This window comes from Notothenia rossii (genome assembly GCF_949606895.1).
Source record: "Notothenia rossii genome assembly, chromosome: 7".
NCBI lineage: Eukaryota > Metazoa > Chordata > Actinopteri > Perciformes > Nototheniidae > Notothenia > Notothenia rossii.
Window position 1 is genome coordinate 33,432,367 of NC_136905.1, and position 24,731 is coordinate 33,457,097.

Genomic DNA, 24,731 nt, shown 5'->3' on the forward strand with positions numbered 1-24,731 from the left:
TGCTAATGTAATTTTGTTTTATAAAATGTAAATTTGTCTCAAGCTTTGTTAAAGTGTTTCACACTTTGTAATTGTCCATTGCACTTCCCAGCCACCGTACATACGGCACCAACTCTGTCGTCCAGTAATCTAAGCGCCTTCTGGAAAAGCTTCACAAATCCATCGGTACACAAGTGACGTTACGCCTTTCAGATGTTTGCCGCGCATGCGTACCACTTATGTGCACCCCTGCTTGACAATAAAGCCTTGTTTACGTTTTTAAAACCTAGATTTTAGTTGTTCTCTTTTAGTCTTAATGCAAACAGAGAGCTTTGGTTCACACTCCAGTTAAGTAGGCGGCGGTACTGTACCGATTAACGAACACAAGAATTGCCATACGTCATTAAACTAAAAGAAGAAGAAGAAGAAGCGGCTGCTTGTCTCACAAAAAATAGTCGTAGAAGAAGAAGAACACAAACACATGAGCTAAGCTAGCGGTTCTCCGGTGAGGACAATATTACTGTTTTACTGTGGCCAATTTAACAACTACCCTTACCTGTTAATTATTGCAAGTCATTCATAGCCAAACAACAACTGATGTTCGTTATGCTTTGTATGCTAGCTGAAGCAGCTAACTGCAGCCATGTTTTGTTGCTGTCATTGAGTAACTTTAGCAAACAAGGCTAAAGCTTTAACCTTAACCTCTCCTCTGACCCTAATATTTTTAGTTTGATAAGTAAGCTAACTTTTATTGGCCTTAAGTTGTATACGTTACATTTTCATTTCATTTTTATACGCTTTGGTAATGTCTTTATAAGTTGCTAACAGTCTGATATTCCTCTTCAAAGTTGCTCTCTGATTGGGATGAATGTACATCACGTGAAAGCTACTGTGATGTGAGATCTGCCATGGACTGTCTGCAGAGAAGAGCTCGTGAGGATTTAATGCACATCTGTTGACACGCGGTCAGTCAGTGATGGCTGTCAACTCCCTGCTGAGATGCTCCGTCAGGTAACCCACGCTGCTGTGACGTGTGCAATGCATGGTGTATGCTAGAGCTGTGTCAGCTTCAGCGTCACATGTGTTGTGTGACATGTAAGCCTCACATGTCACAACACATTTGGTGATCTCAAGGTGATGATTCTAGATAATAGTCAAGCCAGGATCAAGGAATGTCTGTATACAATTTTAACAAGTGCATTAAAATGTTTGAAAGACTGAATGTTCCCCTTTTCAATGACATAATGCAACCATATATTGTGTACACAAAACATTACTACAAACTGTATTAAACACTAATGATTATAGTTTATTTATTGTAAGTCATTTATCAAATACAAATGCCAAACAGTTGTGTACATCCTCTTTAGCCAATGATCCAGCTTTCATCTCTAACTATTTCAACTGAAAACACGCAGGCTTGAAAACTGTTGTTGAGACAAAAATACAATTGAGTGATTGCACATTGGCCTCTTCGTTTGCAATAAGTATTTTTTGTTTTTATGGGGTAAACAATTGGTTGAAGAACAACCGATAATTTGATCAACAATAAAAAATAATCTATATGTAAAACTGTGTGACAATATACTTCCATATTATTATAAAACGAGTCACCTTCCTGTGTTTTTGAGCAGGCTGCAGAGGAAGCGTGTAGCCACACATTTAGCCCAGCAGAGAGCGCTGTCTGGGGCAGAAGCTGTCACTGCTCTCAGACCCTTTTACTTTGCAGTCCATCCTGACTTCTTTGGTCAACACCCCATGGAACGGGTAGGTGTCTAGTATATTATCACGTGTTTAAATGTTTTGTTGAAAAGATAACAACGCTAAAATCGTTGAACTGAGCCTATAAACGACTGGTTCTGAGGGGTTTGGTGTGTATTTATCACATAGTGGATGTTTTTTGGTGATGTTGGACGGAACACAAGACCAATCATCATCATGTAAAGAGGGGATTCCCCACACTGTGTAACACTGAGTGGTGTGTTTTACAGGAAGTCAATGAGACTTCATTGAAGAGGCTGAATAGCTATCTGGACCACCTGCAGAAGCCCGGCTCACACTCAGTCCGGCCAATGAAGCTCAGTTTTTATGTCAGGGACACGAAGAACAGCAGCGATGTGCAGCCGGACCTCCTGGCCTCAGGTACACTTTCATGAATACCACTCATAGTATTTAATCTATCTTTACAGATGTTTCACCTTCCGCCTGTCCTCAGGGTTCCGCTCAGTGAGCTTCACCCTGCACACATACGATGTCCTGAGCACGGTGTGGAACGTGTTGAAGTCCTGCAGCCTGCCCACTGAGCACATGAAGGATCTCAAAAAAAGTGTAGAGACATCTAAGAGACCACCTGAGGGGGGGGGGGCTTTCTACAGACCTATTCGATGGCATAAGAGCTACTACAGCTTCACTGGATTCAAAGACCCTGAGCAGGAGCTGCAGCAGGCCAGGAGGGTGGAGCCCACTCTCATGTTAGTAACATTGAACGCACAGTACATAACAAAGAATTCACTACTTTTTTGATAAAAACCAACATATGATAGAGTTCAGTCCAAACTGTTGTCTTACGCATTTTTTTTACCTATAGTTCAAACAAACATGGTACATGTCAATAAGCATAAGTATGTGTTTTTGAACTCCGTAAAGAGGCAGGCTAGCCGTTTCCCCCTGCTTTCAAGCTTTATGCTAAGCTAGGCTAACCACGTCCTGACTCCACTCTCATTACAGACATGGGACATGTTCTCATCTCACTCTTGGAAAGATAATAAATGTTTCTCATGAAGTAGAATAATGAAAGTAAAGTAACCCAAAGACCTGGGGGACCATTCTTGAATATTCTAAACGATCTGATGGACAGGCATTTACCATTCTTGTAGCAAACTATTTACATGTCCAGCATTTAAGGAGAAAACAATCATTAGGTATAGGTCTTTTTGCTTGTGTCCACCTGATGAATCTAAGTCCATTATTTACACTCTTTTAGCTCTGTTTTGGTTTTTCCAGCTCAGTAGCTGCTAACTGCTCTACTATGTTCACCCGCTAGTTTCTAAAGGCCAAGTCATAATTTCAACAAGTAACTGAGTGCATGGACTGTAGCTTTATAGAGTTGTTGGAGTGGTTTCTTATTGCCTTTTCTTTGTCAGCTTGTGGCTGAGAAACAATGAACCTGAGGCCACGAAGAAGAATACTGCTAGTCTTCCTCGGAGAGAAGAGCTGAACAGACTGAAGAATGAACTTAGTCGCAAGTTGGATCTGTCCGACATCAGGTACACTCAACTCTACTCAGTATGATAGGAAACTGTAGTCCTGAACGATCTGAGGAGCCTTGTTCTTGCAAAATGATTAACCGCTTACCAAGAGAGTAACTGATGATGTCATTCTAATTTGGTTAGAGATTGAGCAGTCAGCAGTGAACCCTGCTCCTCTGCAGAGTATGATTTAAGTGAAGCACGCACCACATATGGTCAATTAGAAGCAGATAATAGAAAATGTATATTATCATGTGTTTGTGTCATTACCACAAAAAAAAATATTGATAGTATTTATCGGTCAATAACAAGAAGCCAAATTGCATCCATTGAGTTAAAGAGGCCCTATTAGGGGTTTTCATTTTCCTGTAGTGTTATATAGGTTTCTGTGCATGTCAATGGTCTGCAAAGTCCCCTCCTAAAACGCTTCCATTCGACTCCTTTGTTTACTTCTGTTTCAAAGTGACCTCACTATGTTATATTTGAGCTTATATTGGCTATCGCTCCAACACATTGTTGGTGATAGGCTAAGGGGCGGGGCATATGAGGGTGAAAAGAGGTGCTGCAGCACAGGCAGTATGAGAAAAACAAAGAGCTTTGTGAACATTAAAGCATGGAAACAGGTCACAGTAGAGACACTAAACAAACACTATTATGAACCTGAAAATAAGCATTACATGTCCTCCTCAGCTGAGAATAATAAACTACAGATTACAAATATTTTTTAAACCCACAAAATGTGAAATCATTCGTCATCTTATCAGTAACGGCTCCACACAATCCATATTGTGCATCCCTAATCAAAATGATTAGTGAAGGTTTTTATGGGGACTGGGCATGAAACTGTACGTTACCATGACAATGACATGAGTTGTGTGGTGCAGGTGGCAGCGCAGCTGGGGGGTGGCCCACAGGTGCTCTCAGCTTCGGAGTCTAAGCCGGCTGTCCCAGCAGGACCCCGGGGCCCTTAGGAACCTGCGAGGTAAACACAGGCCCTGCTCTGATCTCTCCATTAAACCACCCACTCATTCATGGCTGCATTTCTGTCAGTGGGGTCTCCCTGTTTCTTAACCTGTCCTTTTTCTAGTGTCTTAGAGTTTTTGACGGCAGACTTTCCTGCTGTTCTATTACTCATAAAAAGTCCAAAAAAACTGCACATGAACAATTATCTGCATTTATTCTGTGTACATTTATTTCTGACCTTTTTCGCCGGCAGACATTTATGCATTTATATTATTTATTTTATTAAGAAAGTAAATGCTCCGTTTTGTTGTCCAGATGTCTTATTACATATATCACCTATGATACATTATTACAACTTAGGAGTGCTGCACTTCACTTTAATCTGTCATCAAACAGGTTAAAGGAGAAGACGGAAATATGTGGTAAGAGCTGCTATGCTGAGCGCACATCTCCAGTTTTGTGTTAGCTTCCAATAAAGCTATGGAAGGTTTACGTAAAATAAAATCCACCACATGCTTTTTATTGACACCCAAACCCTCACGGCAAACTAGAACAGAAGGTGTTTGACTGCAGTGTTATGCTGAACTGTTTTCACTTGGTTAGCTCTTACCAGCAAAACATGTAGAATTGGTGAACCTCCCTTTAATGGGCTGCTCCCCCACCCCCTCCAGGACACACGGTTATGTTTGCTGACCAGTCGGGGTTGAACGCCTCTGGACACATCATGCTGGGAACGATGGACGTCCATCACCAGTGGACCAAAGTAATGCAGCGCAGTGCTTCTGCTGCCGGTGCTGTGTGCTCCTCTGTGTGCTGACGCTGCTCTGTGTCTCCAGATGTTCCAGCAGCTGCCCAGCTACCACAGCCTGCTGCAGCAGAGCGACTGGCTGAAGGAGAGGATCAGCCTCCTGCTGGGGGGGACTCAGGTGGTCCACAAGGAGAGGCTGGGCCCCATCCAGCCCATCCCCGAGCACTACAGCACACTGAACACTTTTCACAAGAGCCTGATTTCCCGCCGCCTCCGGCTGCACCCCCGCAGCATGCAGGGCCTCAGCATGTTGTTAGAGAAGTAAGCTGTCACATGACCATAGAACGCGGTTTTGTACTTTGACTAGGTAACACATCATGTGTTCTTTGTGTCAATCACAGTGACCGCACTAATCCCAGTCTTCATGAGATGGGGTACTTCATCATCCCTACCACCTGCGACCCCCCCAAGCTGCAGGTGTTCCTGCAGAGCCACGCCCCTGAGGCCAGGCAGCGCACCCAACGCAGAAACCAGTGAGTCAACACGCTTCATTTGAATGGATTCCAGTCACTCGTTGAGTCGAATCATCTGGCATTGTGTTTGAATCACTGCACTCTGAGCAGCGTCACAGCATGAAACCTTAATGTGCGGTCTATGGGGGGCTATACAGTGGTGCAGTAATGTCTTTTTGTCGGCCGACCGTGGAGTTAGCATCGCAAGTGCTCCCTCAACAAAAAATAAGCTCTTTGGCAAACACACTTGTTAGCAACAGGACAGACGCTTCATAAAGAGGAGTATTTACTGACGTATTTTATGTCTTAGAGCATAATGTGAAAATCTCTCCAGCTTGTGTTTCAAGCTTTTAACCAGAAACACATTAACAAAAAAAGTTGACTTTGAGACGAGGGAACACAAAATTGCCATTTTTTGTCAAATCCTGAAAAGTCATTTCAGGATTTCAGGACTCATTCCTGCACCACTTATCGCTGCTGCTCCATATCCTCTGCTAATCACTGCAGCTCATTCCACATTGCTGTGTTACTGACCCACTCCTCTCTGTGTGCAGGCTGCAGGCGGAGGAGGCGGCTGTGGTGAAGCTCTGTCTCCACAACCTGTCTCTGAGTAGTCTGTCCAAAGAGCCCAGTGTGAGCTCCAGCCAGATGATCATGTGCTGCAACAGGCTAGTGGAGCAGCGCTCTCCCCTCATGCAGGGCCTCCATATCTGTGTCTCTCAGTTCTACTCTGTCATGCAGGACGGGGACCTTTGTGTCCCCTGGGACTGGAAGAGCTGAGACTCGGTCCATGTGTTTGTTACAGCTGTAGAACAATTCAACAGGATCTTTGGTTGGATGTGAGGTGCTGTTCAGTCTCAAGGGAAACCTTTATATGGTTAGTGGTGCAGGTGAATCCAAGTAGATTTCAGTGGTTCCCCACCTGAGGGTAAGGACCTCTCAATGACACGAAGAAGAAAGATACATTTATGCTGGATAAAATGTCAGTGCTTCATCCATCTGTCCATCTTCTACCGCTTATTGGGGCAGCAGAGGGTCCCAAACTTCATTTTCCCTGGCCACATCAACCAGCTCTGACTAGGAGTTTCCTAGGCGCACCCAGGCTGGCGTCGAGACAAAATCCCTCCACCCGGTCCTGGGTTCGCCCCTCGGTCTCCTCCCAGCTGGACGGCCTGGAACAGGTGGCTTCTTTACCAGGTGCCCGAACCACCTCCTTTCTATGCGAAGGAGCAGAGGCTCTACTGTGGAGTCCCTCAGCATGACCGAACTCCTCAACCTATCCCTCAGAGAGACGTCATCCACCCTCCAGAAGAAACCCACCTCAGCTGCTTGTGTCCTCCATCTGGTTTCAGGCATGTCTTCTGTTTTTCAGATGTTCTTAAATGTTTGCTTTTCTTCTTGAATACTGGAGAATTGTAACTCTTCAGGAATGATATGAAAATTCTAAACCATAGTGTTTGCCTAAACTTTAAGGTTTCGGAGGCATTAACTTGTGCAGTTAGACAGTGAGTATTTTTAATTGTTGCGTTGAGTGCACTGAGAAATGATGGTACTTTAAAATAAATAACTACATATTGTATTTTATTAATTATTAGACTTTAACTATATATTGTTATTTTCTGAACGCTCATTAAACCTTTGATTATATCCACTGTTAATCTACTGTGGACAGAAAAGACTGTAGTATAAGAGTCACATGTTGTACAGTAAATAAAATTTATTTTCAATGTTCAGACAATACACTGATTCCTCATTTAAATGGAAATAAACAGTCCACAGTGAGCGCTGCAGCTGACGCTCTACTCGTCTCATCAGCCTGCAGCGTCTCCTGCATTTCAAACGGCTCCTGGTGCTGAGGGGAAGTAGCTTTATAAATATCAAGGCTCCTCAGGGGGGTACTGTGTGTGTGGTGAAGTTTGAGGGGGGGGGGCGGGGTCTGGGTTGGCTGTAGAGGCTCATTTGCGCTGAACTTGTGTAAAGGATGAGGGCAGCTGGATGGGCTGGACGGGTTTCTTGCGGGAGTCTGGGGAGACCCTCTGGACCGGCGAGGGCAGCAGCTGGTTCCGTTTGATGATCTGCAGGGCCAGCTGGGTGTTTCCTGAGGGCGCAGCACACACACTTTTAACACACATAATAACCTAAGGAAATACCACTAATGGATAGGGCTGCATAATATATCAAAAAGTCTATTGTTATATCAACATTTAGGGTAGACGTATTGCAAAGACACTTGACCTGATATCAATGATAGCCTATTCCATGTGCCATTCATTCACCCTCTGCATGGTAGTATACTTGGCTATCAGATGAAGAAGAAGTTACGCTAGTGGCTGAGGCGGTACATTTACAGTCGAGAGCACATGGATTTGAACTGAAGGGAAAGAGACCAGTGATGAAATGATGTGGGATGAAGTAGAAGAGGAAGAACTGGCATCTAAATCACACCTGTTTTTTGGAAGCATATTGGATTCAAGAAAAATTACGTTTTATAAACCCACATTTTATGCAAGTAATGCCGAACACATGTGAAAACCAGCGGAGGTAACATGAGTACCTGCAGCCCCTGAGATGTGCCGCACCAGAGCACAGTGCCGTTTCGCAGTTGGATTGACATAATTACGTTAAAAAAAAAAGACAGGGTGACCAGAGAAAGGGTTTGTCATCATGATACTTGTCCTCACTGTCCAAGATCTTTGTCAAACTTTACAAAGTTATCAGATTTAAAGGATAAGTAAACATCTTTCTGAACATATGTTATTCCAAATGAAGAAACTAAATGTTTAGTTGATTTCAGTGTGTGGCATACCGTTCTGCAGCTCTAAGTACACTGCCAGCAGGATGGCTTCAGGAGGAATTTCCTTAGTGTTCACCATAGATGCAGCCTGATGAAGAAGAAAAAAAGAGATTGTAAGGTTTTAACTTTAACTTAATGTACTATACTTAAGAGACGATACTTGAAGCCATCATATCGGCTGTGAATAGAAGCTTGTGAGGAACGAGGCAGAATAAAGGTGCCTTACAGTGATCAGCTCTTTGCTCAGCTAGTTACTTTGGTTTCTATGGTTACCTGAAATTATTGTTAGTGCTGCTTCATACAGCGGTCATCTCATTGGTTGCGCTTTAAAAAAGGGGAGTGGCATTCCATTTTCAAATAATTTGAACGTTGAGAGCAGCATATTGGGGCAATCTGTAGGAGTCACGCACCACAGAGCTCCCAGGAAGGGACCAAGCAAAAGGTGGTATAACAACTTCGGTGTCATATAATGCCTTTGGGCAGGAAAAAAAGAGGAGAAGCAACTTCCCAGTAGGAACACTTGAATAGCCCTTAATCATTAGGTCCTCAAAAGTTGTAAAACTCACTTGGGTGGGAGGCGGGGGGCTTAATGATGGGGAGGCGGGGTTAAGACTGGGAATCTGGGTTTAAGGAAAATGTAGGCATGCTCTTTAAGCCCAGATTTCCAGATGATCTGAGTATTTTTGTATCTACTGTCAGGCTATTTTTGACACTGTATCCACTTCTCTTGATACATCCACAGCTTCATAGAGGAGAAGGACAGCAAAATCAGCACTAGGGATGGGTATCGTTTGAAATGTATCGATTCTGATTCTGCTTATCGATTCCGGTTCTTATCGATTCCCCGTTTCGATTCCAAAATTGTAAAAGAAAGAGGTGAAACGTTTAGATAACAAAAATATCTTTATTCTTTTAAGCTTTGACTGACATTTTTACAAATAAAAAATTAACATGCAATACAAATGTATTGCACAATAGCTGTTCTTTATTTTAACTGCAGAGCTATGCCTATGGCAAGCTATTAACAGTCATTACACTGTGCCTTGTCTTTTTCTTTTTTAGTGTAGTGGAGCCTCACTTTAGAGCGTTTACCTCGATCCATCTTTGGTGTTATGAAGTGACTGAGCTCGTGAACTGTCTATGGGAGGGCGGGGGGAGCCTCGCTGCGGGGCAACTGTGGACCTCTGTCGCCTGTCAGCGCAACTTACATGATGCCGTTTAAAAAAAATTAAGGGCGGCCATTCTGTGATTCTCCAGAACACACAGATGGCCAGCCCGCCCTTACCCTGTATTCCACCGGGTCACCGCGGCACAAACGGACCTGGTGGAATAAAGGGTCTACCGTGTTTAGGAACCGTTAAGCAGAACCGAAATTGTGTATTTTGTATGGGTACCCGGCATTTTCTTATCGGTTCTCATCTGGAACCGAGTTTCGGTTCCCAACCCAAATCAGCACAGAGCCATTTTACCACTGATTCAGTGAAGGCAGCTAAGGCAGATTGCTACACACTCTAAACTTTCTGCATCATGTCTGTGTTGACATTTGACTGGTTTTGAAAACCATATCCATCTGGGTGAGCGGTCTCTGCTGCAGCAGTAACAACATGCCCTCACACAAAGCTCCAGGACTAGCCTCAGAGGCACTGCTATGTTAGGCATGTGTATCTACGTGTGCTGCCCTGTTCTGGGATTGTGTTGCTTTGTGCTAACCTAATTACTGTTCATGGTTTGTATTTGTTTTACTGTTAATGGTTTGCACTGTGAAAGAAACCCCGACTGCTGCCTTACACAACAAGCTTACATTGCTGCACCTAATGAGTATATGCAAGTCATGTAGCTGTCGTCATGGTTACCTGATGCAGGCACTTGCGGGCCTTCTCGTACTCGCTCCTCAAACAGTAGGCGCTGCCCAGGTTGAAGAGCATCATGGCCCGGGCTGACGTCACACTGCTGGGGTAACACAGGGGGGTCTGCTTCCCTGCTGCACACACACCACACGCTTAGTATTCTGATGTCATTTGAAAAGGAATCATTCTTAGTGTTGTACATATAATTTTTGTTCAATCATAATTGAATTTCTGAATGTTTGCTCACAGGACTCCACAGGCTCTTCTCCTTTGTCTGAACCTGTTGACGAAAACAAAGCCGAGCATTAATCCCTGAATCAAAGCAGTGTGTTCTGTAGAGGACAGTGGAGCGGCCCCTGACCTTGGTCCTGCTCGCTGCTCAGCACCCCCATCGACACGTCGCTCACGTTCTCTGGGTTGAGGTGTCCGATGGCGTCTGAGATCCTGTCCAATGAGATGAGGGCTTCAGCAGCATAGAGGTGACCCAGGAACCTGCACAGAGAGCAGAGGGCCGAGTGACAGGAGCAAACATGGCTGACGACCAGCTGATCCCTTCACTGATGCTGTGACTCACTTGAGCGATCCGGACACCTTGGTTTGATGGAGCAGTTTCTCAGCGTGGTTCAGTGCCATCAGGTTGTCTCCCAGTGCCAACGCCACATAGGCACTGCAGGCCAGGATGGAGCACCTGCACATCAAGACAGAGGTGAGTGTGCAGCCGGGTCACAGCTGATGTGTCGGCTGTAGTGAGGAGAGCAGTGTTTACCTGAGGTTCTCCACTTCCTGTTTCCTGAGAGGGGACGATGGTGCAGCGGACAGGAACTTATCGGCCTCCGGACCCTTCCCACTGCAACACATCATCACACAACTGTCAAACAGCAGCTCTTCAGTCAAGAGGAAGCCATTATTGACGGTGGATCAGATGGCACAATATGAATATTCTTGTGAACTAAAGAAAACCTGTCCTGAGCAAATAGTACAACAGAGGCTCAAACATTCCTAGTTCAAACAGCAACTATATAGAGCAGGGGTTTTCAAAGTGTGGGTAGGTGAGCCTCCCCTCAGAGAACATGAGAACAGCCGCGGCCCCCCTCCCAATTATTATTGCTGTTATTATTATCATTATTATTATTATTATTGTTGTTGTTGCTATAATGCAGGGGTATTCAATTGCATTTCAAAGAGGTCCAGTAAGAGAAAATGTAATTAAATGCTCTGTTTTCGCTGTCTACCTTCCACCATTTGAAATTACTCCGACTGTTTCTCTCCTCTTGTCTCGTCTCTGTGTGTGTGTTTGAATCTATCGTGCTGACTGCACCGATTTGATTGGCTGAGTAGCGTCACCTCCTTAAAACATTAGACAATAACTTTTTTAAACCTTTTTATTTTTATGTTTTAAACATATCGTATAAAACTCCCCCACTACTTGGACTATTCCTTGCACCCCTCTAGAATAAGCCCGAATGGTCTCAACCATATTGCATCAGTAACGTGCACTTATTATTATAACAAGATCGCAAGGACGCAGATAGCGATCGGAAAATTGAGTGTTGTTCAGTTTGTGTGTTGTGGAACATGCGTGTCCGTGCATGAAAATATACCACACACCCAATTACAATTGCAAATTCAATTCACTACCCTGGAAGTTAATACAGTTGTTAAAGTTGGAACAGCCTGTGGACAGCCGTTCTTCCTTGCATGTCAGTCGCCGACACCTTCTTACAGAGGACAGGCACATCTAGCTGCAGCACGACCCATATATTTCCGCACGCCGTGTTCTCAAGACATATTTTTTTTAACATTTTCAACATGGTGGATAAATCCTTATATGCTCCCGGTAACACACTGAACGTTAACTTTGCCTCCTTATTACACTCACCCCTACTTTAGTGGGAACAATGAGTCTGCGTCTTTGATGCACAGAGGAATAAACGCAGATCATCCTCTGGCTGCAGCCTTTACCGGTACTTGCTTTTGATCAAAGTCAATGCGGAAAACATGCACTCACACAGGTAGGTGGAGGTGAAGGGAATGAGCACTTTTACAGCCTTTTTGGCGAGGTGGGGGAACTCGGTCTCCACAGACAGCCACAAGTGGGCAAGTGTCACTTTACTCGTCTTTTTCTCGTTTTTTTGTGTCTCACTCTGCGCCTCCCCTGATTCTCTCTGGCACCCCCCAGGGGAGGCACGCCTCACACTTTGAAAACCGCTGGTATAGAGTACAACATGCCCAGCAGAGATGACGCTCCTGTAAGCTCCAACATCACATTACTGAGTTGTGTTAATGTTCCGGGCACTGATCATATTTCACCCTCACAATCATAGTCAAATGCATTTCCTTTTTTCTAGGGGAACCTGAATTTGACATCTATACTGAGGTAAGACTAAATTAATCTTGATACAACTTTTTAGTGTGTTTGTGCTCGTGTGACCTGCAGGCGTCGCTGTTCTCGTTGCCGCTCTCGGTGCTCCCTGCCTGGCTGCAGATCTTGGAGCCGTTCTCTGTCTTGGCGTCCTGCTGGTGTTCAGGCAGCAGAAGCAGTGCGTTTCTCAGGCCGATGGCTGCAAACTCCATACTGGCTACTGGGATAGCTGCCGACTGGCCCTCACTGTACATACACACAATTATACAATATTTCACTCCATTGAAACATATTATTGGAGTCAAACATGCTGTCATATAATATTCTGCAAGAGATCTTGTCATATTCAATGGTATTGTTTTTACTTGACAGAGACAGATTAGCTGTTCCCCAGTTCCTAATCTTCATGCTAAACTAATCCACGCCCAGTTTTTCATATACACGCAGTTAGTTTCAGCAGGTGTGTGTGTGTGTGTGTGTGTGTGTGTGTGTGTGTGTGTGTGTGTGTGTGTGTGTGTGTGTGTGCTGGAGGATGGACACTGACCTGTATATAGTGTTCTGGGTAGACTGCGATGCCAGGATGATCTTGCGATGGTAGCCTTGCCCGACAATAGACTGAACTATACCTTTTTTACAAGGTAAACCTTTGCTTTCTTGCTCCGATCCCTGGAAAACAAACAGACATTGTTCGCCTTTATAAAGCTGTACAATGAGTAAACGTTACTTTCGAAATACATGTTCAAACAAACTAATAGTTGGTGGAGACACAGACACCAACGCTGAAAAATGAAATAGAAGATCTATTCTGCTCATTTTCAGGTTCATAAGTGTATTTTATGCCTCTACTGTGACATGTTTCCATGTATTGATGTTCAAAAAGGTTATTATTTTTCTCATACTGCTGCAGCACCCCTTTTCACCCTCTGCTTAGAGATTTCCCCCTCCCCACATACAATGTGTTGGAGTGCTAGCAAATAGAAGCGTGAATGTGACGTAGTCTGTCAGTAAACCAAGGAGTCTACTCGTTACAGGCAGGGTGGGGGAGTGTTTGGGAGAGAAAGGCCCTTTGGGGGCAGCTTTGTGATTGTAGCCTTTGCAGACCATTTACATGCACAAAAACCTATAACACTCTACAGGAAAGAGAAAGCCACCAAAAGCATAAAAGGTAAAAAGGAAAATCAACATGCCACAGAGCTGAAGTGAAATGAGGAGGTTTCTCAGTAAAGTGTGAGCACCTTGTTAGCGGAGATGCAGCACTCTGCCAGGCGCAGCCACAGTCTGGGGTTGGAGTGGTACACCTGCACGGCCTCCATCAGACACTCGAAGGCGGCCAGAGGCCTTCCGATGTGCAGCAGCTGGATCCCGCAGTTATACAGCAGCTCGTAGCGCTTGTTCGCTAGCAGAGCGCACATCGGGATACCTGTGAACTTCTTAGCTGGAGAAGAGAAAGACATCTTCTTACCGTGGTGATAATAATAATAGTAATAATTTAGAAAACTTCATTTGTATAGCACTTTTATACATAGGATGCAGCTCAAAGTGCTTTAACAATGGATGTAAAACAAGGGAAGAGAATAAATTAAATAACTAAATTATCCAAAAGTTCACAACAGATAACCTACTCAGTAAGTAATACAAAACACAAGACAAAATAAAAATACATAATAAAACAATTTAAAAAGGCAATATAAAATCAATAATAATAAACTCTATGACCAATTATAGAGGGACACTAAAGAAGAATGTGTTTCCAGTCGTTTCCCTCTAATATGCTACCCGCTCTATCGAAATCAGTCGGAAGTCTCAACGGCTCATTTCAAAATAAACGTGGATTTGCGTAAAAAACTAAACTGTGTTTTGTTTGATTAAAAAAAAAAAAAAAAAAGTCTTGGCTTTCAGAATATGAAACTTTTATTTCCAAAATCACACGATAAATACATTTTTGAAGCTTGTAAAGGGAAGATGACAGCTCTCCCTCGCCAATCTGCTGTTCCACAGCGCTGACCCCCCTCCCTCCGGCTGAAATTATGAATGTAAGCGTATAGTAATCATAGATAACACGGCAGGGTCCATTACAGTTGGTTTTCATCTGATTTCAATTAAACAAAGTCTTGGCTTTCAGAATATTAAACTTGTTTCGGCAAATTCAGATGATAAATACAGGTTTGAAGCTTGTAACGGCATAATTATAAGCGGAGAACGAGTTACGCCTGCTGTGACGTGAAGTTACTCACTTGACGACTCACTTGACGACATACACACACCCGCTAATAATCAATCAGATCGATGGATTCCAGAGAAGAGGAAACTTTGAAGGCCTTTTTCTCAAAATGATGACTCGGTGACAGTCATTATATAATGTGACATATTTCGCTTAATATTTGGTACAAAAACAATCCTGATATCATTAGAAAGCTAGGAATCTCCTCTTTCCAGCAGTGTATACAACTCAAAATGTGTCTTCGGGTCAATGAGACTGATTTCAATAGAGCAGGTCACATTTCCTGGTAGGGTATTCCAAAGTCTCGTAGTGCAGTGAATAAAAGCTGCTTCACCCATTTTGTTTTTAGGGGAATATTTTAAAAGCCTACTGAAAAAACATTTGACAATAAGGTTTAAACAAAATCCTCAGCAGAAGCAATGTCCTTATTGCTCTGGATAATCCATAAATCTCACTGTCGGCAGTTTTCATTAGGGACTATTTATTTAGTAGAAAGCAGTTCCGGTGAAAGTGCTGACGGAGAGTAACAGTGCATCTAAACATCACAAACTATAAAAACCTGGACAAATCAAAGTCTAGCCCCAGCCTCACCGTGCGCGTTGCTGCCGTCTCCTAGCTGTGCGCACGTGTGGTCGTTCTCTTGCAGCGCCTTCTTGAAGTAGAAAATGCCTAGGTTGTGTTTCCCCATTGCGAAGTGTATGCAGCCCAGATTGTTCCAGAACATACATCGAACACATTCCCCTGTATGAGACAAGATGCACAACCATTAACAAACACATACAAAATAAATCAAACTACTAAGGCAAGCTGCATCAAAAGTAAAGACAATGTTTTAGCCAATAAAGATACATTAGCAATCTGAACCGTAAGTAGCTGTGTGGCTTTTCAGATAAAGAGGTAGAGGAGTGTTTACCCGTCTTGATGGGTCCAGGATGCTCTGCGATGTTGGAACTGTTCAACAGCTTCACTGCTTTCCGGTAGTTTCCTCTCAGGTACTCAAAGTTACTCTTGAGGAAAAGTGAGGGTGCAGACTGAGGGAGGAACAGGAAAAAGGTAAGAGAGAAACACACAGACCGACATACATTGGGAGAGCCATCAGCATGATGTCTGTCACTGTGGCGGAGAAGCTGGAATGAATGGTGCTGTACTGTGAACAAAAAGCTATAAAAACATCTTCTTATGTTCTTTTTAAATCTGTGCTATGTCAATACCATGAAAGTCTTAAAAAAATTATATCCACCTTTCAAAAACAATGACATCCTGGCTTGGGGGTGTAACTTATTACATGTAAAGGGAATAGGTCATTAGGATTTAAAGTGTGTGGGAGAGAAACTTTGGGATTTTAGCCTTTGCTGACCATTTACAAAACCCTATGTAAAACACTGCAGGAAAGAGTTAACCCCAAAAGCATAATAGGGGCTCTTTAAAGTAACCCTGCCAGCCCTAATGACATCACACCCCCCCCCCGACACGGTTTGAACAACATCATGGTGTAGACTCACGTTCCCTGCTGTGTTCATCACTGACTTGATCTCTCTCTTACAGGCCTTGGAGGATTTCATCTGAATGTAGGCTCTCACTTTGTACTGTAAAGGAAACAACAGTCGGTCACAGAGGCTGGAACAGGGAGGGGGGGGGGGGGGGGGGGGGATCTCTGAGCTCTTACCTGGTGCATCTTTGACTTGGCCGCCTCCATCATGGCCGTGAACTCTGCCTTCTGGTTGGCTCCATCTTTGTTTGAACTCTGGAATCAAGCACAGCATTCAAACATTTAAGTATATCTTTATTTAGTTAGTGGCTTCAGGCGCATCTGCATAACTAGATACAAGTGTTTACAGCTGTAGCCATACCTCTCCTTTGCCGTTCTTGCTGCTTCCTGTTGTGGACAGTTTGTCCAGCACAGCCAGCAGGTGGAGGGCCTTCTCTGGCTGGAAGGTGAGCAGGTACAGGTCCACCAGCAGGAAGCACACCGCCTGAGCAAACTTCTCTGCAAGGACAAATCAATAAAAGGACTGTGTCAAAACCTGGTTCCTTAGAAAATATATGTAAAATACTTTCAGATGAACTACTGATGGGATGCCCCCTCCGTATATAAACCCTGTTAGTGGGACAGGTTTCAGACTCAAAGACTTTAAAACTGTGTTGAAAGGATTAACCCTTCATATACCTGTGTCTAGTCTATCAAATGGTAGACTTGTTCATTTGATCATAATGTTTTTTATTCAAAGGGTTTGTCCCAAAGCTTGTTGCTGTATTCACACCTTACACATTAAAGAGTGCCTTATTCAGCTGTGAGTGTGACTCAAGACAAAGTTCACTCCATCATGGTGTGGTAGTGTAGTGGGTGGTTTGGAATTGGGCCTAGGTTAAAGGTGGCTTACACATCCATGTCACGATATGATCAGCATTTCAGCATTTTCTAATATTAAAGACACAATAAGTCAAGACTATGCAGCTTTTTGTCTAAACTCATAAAACTATCCAGTTTAAATGTCATGTCCTTAAATCCTTTTGTCAAAAGTCATGAAAAATGCTTGTCACATGCTATCAAGGAACAATGTCCTCAAAAAGCTACAAACACCTAAAAGTTATTCACTTGCATGATAATATATGCAGTGTTTCCCCTACCATTGTCTTGGAGGGGCGCTGCGCCCCCCCTAAAATTCAAGGTGTTTTAAAAAAATAATTAATTTCTTTCTTTCTTTAAAAAAAAAAAAATATATATATATATATATATATATATATATATATATATATATATATATAGCACCAAATTGCAAATAATCTATATCTACTGTCACTTTTCCCATTGAACATGTGCTCTTTTATTAAATAAACTAAATGCTTTCATTTTAAGTTGTGAGTTTAGTGTTTTTGACCCTAAGAAACACTGATGCATTAATCAATAACAATAATAATATATCCCAATGCCACCCCCCACCCCGCTCAGGCAGCAACCCCCCAAAGCAGTAAACCTAGGGGAAACACTGACATGTTTATATAGAGTTTTATCAAATATTGAATGATTCTGTCCTTGAGATTGAATCGGGAGAACAATGGATCGGCAGTTGGGTGATCAACCAGTTGTTTTATGGAATATTGTCATTAGTAACAGCAGAACATACCAAACGGTTCCAGGAACTGGTAGAGCCTCTCTCCTATTGCGATGGCGTCTGAGTACTGTCGCATGTGATAGTGGATGATGGCTTGATTATAGTACAACCAACTATTTTCTACATCATCCAACCCATCAATGTCCTCTGCCGATGTGTGAACCTGAGATATAATGAGTGATGTGAGAAGAAATGCGAGACATCAGGAAGAAGCACTGTTAGTCTACAACTTATACTGAAAACTGACCCAACGCGCCCTGTAAACATGACAGGGTTATGACCCAAGTTTCAGCAGTTACCTGGTTCTTCATTGCCATTAGTGTCTGCTTCAGAGTCCCTGTTGTAGTCTGACTGCTTTTGTAAAACTCTACGACGGCTTTGTTCATAGCGATCTTATAGTCCTCCTTGTTGAGCTCCTGCAGGGTTTCCAGGTGTTTGAGTGACTCGTCGTACTTCCCGCTCTGTGAAGAACAACATGACATCATTTCTTCTTGCGAAGTGTTTTTCTGACAGTTATCTCTGAGTAGCTCCATGTCTGTCCAACACAATAATAACGTGTCTGTGTAACAAGATGAGTCTCAAACAAACTACATGTTGACCAGAGTAAAGGAATATTTCAGCCAATGCAACAGTATATATTTACAAACCATTTGTTTCTGATTGAAATTAAATGATTAGCAAACAAAGACTTTGTTTTACATTAAAAAGGAGAAAATAGTGCATTTGTTGGAGACTTTTTTGCAAATAATTCACATGAAGTGCTTTAGTGTTCTGCCACCTGCACTACGTGAATGGGATCAGTCTCTTATAAACGTGTGAAGTGTGAACATGTAAACAAGATATTTGACTGTCTACAGAGTTTTCACTGTCTCCCTTCAGTTAATGATCCTTTCCCGATTTAAAGAGCGCTTCCAGTGGCACCCCATCCTTCCAACAGGATAAGGGCTTAAATGATGTTATGGTAAGGTAGGTATATTAGGGTTAGGTTAAGGTTGGGGTTAGAGATAAGATTAGGGTTAAGGTAAACAGAAACACAAATTGTTACAACACCTAAACCAGACCACAGATTAGTTTATGTCTGTTCTGTCATCAACAGTGGCGAGCCGTGACTTTTATACCTAGGCCCTCTGACCCCCCCACTTCCCTCGAAAAAATGAATACAAATAAGAGTTATTACGTCACAGCGTATACTTCAGCGGAATATCAAAACAACGGCCCGGGATGCAAAACGCATCAATGACAGCGACCCTCTACCACACAGAACAACACCATTTATATAAACACCTATCATGACAGGGCACCCACAGCGAAGTAACAATTACAAATGAATCTGTCGGCACGGCGGCCCACATTGAAAATGACTTAGGCCTGAACATAAATCTATCGATTAGATTTATGAATTATAAAAGTAGGGCAGACATGTGGATATTATCCGGCTGAACAAAATGTGCATTTATCTAACAGGTTTGTTTTCCACAGACCTTATTTCCAGCTATTTTCCAAAACCCTATGGAGAAATCCCATTGCTTTTTTGTCGAGGGAAGCCATGCGCAGCTTACTTCCGGGTTTTAGGATGCGTCACTGCACCACTTGCATACACTTCACAGCGGGAGGAACATGTCATAAAGCAGGCCTATTCAACTGGCGGCCCGCGGGCCAGATGCGGCCCAGAACCAACTCCCGAGTGGCCCAGCCTCCCGTAGCCAAATTCCTACACTAGTACAGACCTTGAACGCAACACTCCGCGTTGCATAGAAACCACCAAACCACAACGCAGCACGTTTTTTGAAAGTGCATCTAGTGGTGCTAGTAACGGTGGTCCTATGATAGCAACTCTAAAACATGTCTCTCTCAACTCTGAAGCGTAAACAGAGACAAAACGGTCATTGATCTTGTGGAGCAGATCCAAGTCAAGCTGGACCTTTTCGCGACCGACTTGAGCAAGGGTCGGATGCTGCATTTTCCGACGCTCCCCAAACACATCACATCTCCGGCACAAATCACGGATGTGATTACAGATTTCATTGCGAGGTTGAAAGAGAACTTTGCCGGTCGATTGGATGGACTTGCTCTGCCCACAGAGGTGATGGGCTTTGCCAGAGACCCCTTCACTGTTGCAATAGAGGGGGAAGTATCAACCAGAGCAAAGGAGGTGGTCCCCTGCATCGACAAGGGGAAATATACACTGGAACTTATTGACATGCAGCGCACTAACGGGCCAGCGAAGTTTTGGAGTGATGTCAAAAAACGGCAGTTCCCTAACGTTCAGAAAGTAGCGATCTGTGTGCTCAGTATGTTTGGATCAACATACACATGTGAATCAAGCTTTTCACACATGAACTCAATCAAAAGTAGCACTCGCTGCTCCCTGACTGACAGCACTTTTCACCAATGTCTTAGGATTGCATTGATATCCTATGAGCCAAAAATCACTGCTCTTGTTCAAAACAAAAAATGTCCCTTCTCCCATTGAGAAAGTCAGCGATGACAAATCACAAATGAGGTGACAGTAAGCACCTAGTTTACTATAGTAGACGTGTAGTGTAGTATTAATTCATATAGTTACCCGTATCCCTTGTTATGGGTTTGTGCACTGAAGGGTAACTTGACAGTTCTTTCTGTATTCATTTAAATGCACTTTGTAATGTGACCAAAACATATAATTTTTTTGTTATTACTTGAAAAGTGAAAAAATAGTATTGCTACAGTACTACCTCTTTGTGTTGCATTGCTCTTTAGCTGTTTTTTTTGTATGTCAGGAAATGTATTAAGACTGCTATTATTGTATTCAGTAAATGCACTTTGTGATGTGCTTGGTTCAAAAAAGATAACCTGAATATTTCACTTCTAAAGCAAACAAATGTAATGCTACAACTGTGCACTTTTTTTTCAGATTCTGTTAAATTAATGCTAATTTATTGTGTTTTTATGCACTTTTTGACCTACCTTTGTTAGATGAACAATGAATAAAAATTGCATGTTTTTCTTCGCAGTAATATGTGTTGGTTTAAAATGTGTCACTACCCGCTTTTTACAGGCCGCTGAATGTCTGGCCCAGCTGAATTTTGTAGTTATAAAATCTGGCCCAACTGAATGTGTAGTTGAATAGCCCTGTCATAAAGTCTGCGAAAATAAAGCCCACCCTTTAGAGGGAAGATATGATTGGTCAATTGTACTGTCATTTGACTTTACTCTCTCATTGAGTTACTGTAGCGGGTCCTCTGTGAATTTACAGCTGGACCACCATTCAGCTCCTGTCTTCACAGTAACTCGCAGGGACGAGCTTCTTTCATTTAACCCTTCACATTACAACAGAAACTAAATCAACTAAAACAATATTTAAAAAAATATATATTTAAAAAAAATGTTTTCAAATATTATTATATTATATCTTAGAGAGGGCCCTGACGGCTCGCCACTGGTCTTCAATTTTCTCACATTATTAGTGACAGCTGATATGACCTGCTGCTAGAAACAATTGTCACTTTAACCAATTACCATTACCCAGCAGGAAGCCACAATGGGTTTTTGTTGTACACTGCTACTCTTTGAAGAAAATGAACCTTTATTTATCCCCCTAGGGTGAAATTCAGTTTCTGTGCCATGGAGAAAGACAGCATTAGGGTGTTTGTGTGTGAAACTGTTATCCAATCCATCAGCTACATTCAGCTCGGATCTCTACTCTTGATGGAGGAATTATACAGAATGATGAAAGGTGACAGTGTTACTGCAGAGAATAGCCAAAATATATGTAGTGGATTTCAAAATATGTTAGGAAAGGAAGACTTACCAAATATGCTTCATATGCACTGGCTGCTATTTCTTTCTCCTGGTCTGTCACGCCAGGGGACGATGAGCTGTCATGCTTTGCTTCGTTTTGTTCTGATCAAAATGAAAAAGAGAAACAAATGTCAAGGTTACATAACATCACACTTAAATAGAGGCTTGACATTAAAATGGAGATCTAAACACATCGTCATGTTGGTGGAACCGCTTTAATATGATGTGTGATTTGTGAATGGAGCATTTGTGGACTGTAGCCATAAGGAATGGGCACTGTTTGGCATTCAAACAGAGCAATTACATCTCACTGACAAGGGTTGGGATTGAATTTGGCCACACTGCTTATACTGGTAGCTCTCTCTAAATGCTGGCCCTACCGTCCGCATGTGGCAGCAGAAATCGAGCTTGGTCCAGTTGAGGTGAACCTGCACTACAGCCCCTGTAACCCCAGCTTCCTGTTCTGATCTGACGCTGGAGCCTGCTGTCTGCGGTCCACTTCAAGGATGATGTTGTGCTTTCAGAGATGCTCTTCTGCATAACACTGTTGTCCTATCTTGTTAAAAGAGTTACTGTTGCCTTCCTGCCAGCTTGAACCAGTCTGGCCAGTCTCATCTGATCCCTCTCATTTTTGCTCACAGAACTTCCGATCAACAACAGTCTGATGTTGTTCACACCATTCTCTGTAAACTGTGAAGACTATTGTGGTTAAATCAGCACATACTAAACTACCAACAACTAGACCATGCTCAAAGTCTCTTAGATCACATTACATAACATTTAGCTGACGCTTTTTTCCAAAGCGACTTACAATAAGTGCATTCGACCAAGAACATACAAACTTGAAGAAAACAGAATCATATAAGTACATCAGGTTTCATAGAGCCAAAACATTTCAAGTGCTACTCAACTGGCTTTAGATAAGCCAGTCCTTTATTAGCATATAAGTGCTTTGTTAGTAATTCTTTGTTAGTAATTCTATCGCTCGAAGTGGAGTCGAAAGAGATGAGTTTTCAGTCTGCACATATATTTCAGTCTATATTATCTTCAAAGTATATTACCAGTTTTCAGTCTGCTCATATCCTCTCAATTATAATGTTTGGTCTGAACAACCACACATGCTTTACGCATGATTGGCTGAGTAGATATTACACACTAAAGAGAAACATGTACTTGTGTAGTCATTTATACAGTAGCACTGAGTGCAACTCCACATGACGGTATGTGACAGTTGGCGGATTAATTGAGAATTAAAAGTGACATTTTAAGAAAAAGAACATTAACAGTTTATCACATCTTTAAATCCTCTTTTTTATTCAGAATGCATTAATTGATTTGAATAAAATGAACGTCTCAGCCGTTGCCTTGGTTCACCCTGACAACGCTAACTGTTAGCATATCTGTTAGCCTGATCACTGATGTGGGATTAAACTACATATTCTTATTATCGGTACTCGGCCGATTATACGACAGCCGTATTTACCGGCCTGGAGACGTTAACGCTGGACGTCTGAAGACATGTTCATGTCCTTAATGTTTTCCACTGAGAAAAAAAACTTCAATGCGACATTTGTGAATGAAGTTCTGCCTGAACGTGTCTTTGGGCAACATGCATTCGGCTAGGCTAACGTTTACGTTCACGGGCGCTGTAGATAAACCGAGCCTTATTAGGCTACACAGCACGTCTCAAACTAAGGAAAAGCTGAGCATTAGGGTGAATATTATCCTCAAAGTATATTACCAGTAATTAATTTCAAAATGTGCGTTAAAAGTGTATTAGCTTAAATTGACCATATCCAGCTACGCAGCTAGCATTAGCTAACACACTCACCTGTATTTTCTGCCATATCTGTGGCCTTTTCGAGGTTAGTTAGAAAACCTGTATATGTCGGGTCCGTTGAGATTGGATTTAATTCCGTTGATTGGCACATGTAACGTTGGAATTATCAGTGAATACCTTATCATCAGTGTTTAACACAGAAGATGGCTAGTGTCCGCTCTAAACAGATTCTTCTTCGGCGTTGCTGACAGTTTGCAACAAACGGGTTATATCGCAACAGCGCCCCTGCTGTTATGCACATGTCAGCACAGTTTGAAAGAGCATTCTTCATATCATTCCTATTTGTCAATATAATATTTAATATCCGATAAATAATAGAGAGAGGTGTGTTTCTGGCAAAAAGACAGTTCTCTAGTCTAGCACACAGCCAAGATACAAATCACAATGTATCATATTCAATAAGATTACAATGTATCGTGTTTGCTGTTCTGTAACAACCAGGTACCTCTCCACTAATCTTTTCATGATTTTCTCCGAAAAAAGCCTTTTTATTCGACAAAGAGTTTCCAGCTTACTTTCTGTAGGCCTATTTAAATTAATGAGAATTGCATATATTCAGTGAACACATGGGCACCTGTAACCAGTGTTATCACGCCTTAGATGTCGATTTGTGTGTGATAGATAAATATATTTTATATATAATACATCAATCTTTAAAATTATCAGGGTTTACACATAATGTATTTGATATGATTTACAACGAGATCAAACAATTAGATTTGAAGTAAGAATGTAAAACTTATATGCACTTTACATGACCAAATGACAAACCGTCACACATTAACACATGTGTACACAGATACCACTTAGGTAGGAGATTAATTAAATAACCTATGAAACAACACTGTGGTCTTTGTACTGTGTCAGAAGTGGGTGTAGACGTAAATCTATAAAAAGCAGAGAGAGCAGAAGATACCTGTTGCTGCTGCTGCTGTGGGGAGGGGGCTGCCGTAACGACAGACTGAGAGGGAAGTTAAAGGTGGGGTAGATAACTTTGAGAAACCGCCGGCTCGAGATACACTTTTTGTTATATTCCATGGAATGCTCTTAACATCCCGATAGCAATGAATATCTTAAGTGCCTTGACAACAAATCCATAAAAAAATGTCATCTGTGGGAGCCGTAGTACTGTTAAAAGCACGACCTACCACGACCTATCTGCCTGTCAGCCTTCCATATGTGCACAAAACTTATCTCGTGCCCTCCTTGGTCATGTCATGTGCGCGTTCGTGTGTGTTGGAGGAGGGGCTCTGTAAGGATTGGAAGTGGCAGATTTTTTCCGGTTGTGTATTTTCAAATTCTAGCGCACTCGAGCTGGTTTCTC

The 24,731-nt window shown here is 42.5% G+C and overlaps 2 protein-coding genes across 4 annotated transcripts; one reads left to right on the forward strand and one right to left on the reverse strand.

Moving 5' to 3' along the window:
• The first annotated feature begins 246 nt into the window (after positions 1 to 246).
• On the forward strand, positions 247 to 7,188 carry tcaim (T cell activation inhibitor, mitochondrial). The gene is made up of 11 exons (XM_079692494.1): positions 247 to 484; positions 828 to 990; positions 1,614 to 1,746; positions 1,971 to 2,121; positions 2,195 to 2,450; positions 3,123 to 3,245; positions 4,112 to 4,209; positions 4,862 to 4,953; positions 5,027 to 5,259; positions 5,340 to 5,471; positions 6,005 to 7,188. The coding sequence occupies exons 2-11, from the start codon at positions 956 to 958 to the stop codon at positions 6,228 to 6,230; spliced, it is 1,479 nt and encodes a 492-aa protein (XP_079548620.1). The 5' UTR covers positions 247 to 484; positions 828 to 955; the 3' UTR covers positions 6,231 to 7,188.
• Positions 7,150 to 23,617, reverse strand: cnot10 (CCR4-NOT transcription complex, subunit 10). 3 transcript variants are annotated; one of them, XM_079692492.1, is made up of 19 exons: positions 23,399 to 23,617; positions 21,578 to 21,669; positions 18,087 to 18,248; positions 17,800 to 17,950; positions 16,525 to 16,661; positions 16,341 to 16,418; positions 16,177 to 16,260; positions 15,588 to 15,705; positions 15,266 to 15,415; positions 13,689 to 13,888; positions 12,998 to 13,119; positions 12,523 to 12,699; positions 10,858 to 10,938; positions 10,666 to 10,779; positions 10,453 to 10,583; positions 10,339 to 10,371; positions 10,098 to 10,225; positions 8,257 to 8,332; positions 7,150 to 7,548 (listed from the first exon to the last, which is right to left on the reverse strand). In XM_079692492.1, the coding sequence occupies exons 1-19, from the start codon at positions 23,496 to 23,498 to the stop codon at positions 7,406 to 7,408; spliced, it is 2,277 nt and encodes a 758-aa protein (XP_079548618.1). In that variant the 5' UTR covers positions 23,499 to 23,617; the 3' UTR covers positions 7,150 to 7,405. The 3 variants fall into 3 exon arrangements, with proteins under 3 accessions (XP_079548618.1, XP_079548617.1, XP_079548616.1); XM_079692491.1 differs by lacking the exon at positions 23,399 to 23,617 and adding an exon at positions 21,948 to 22,201 and having other exon boundaries at positions 10,098 to 10,222; XM_079692490.1 differs by lacking the exon at positions 23,399 to 23,617 and adding an exon at positions 21,948 to 22,196.
• Between the last annotated feature and the right edge of the window lie 1,114 nt (positions 23,618 to 24,731).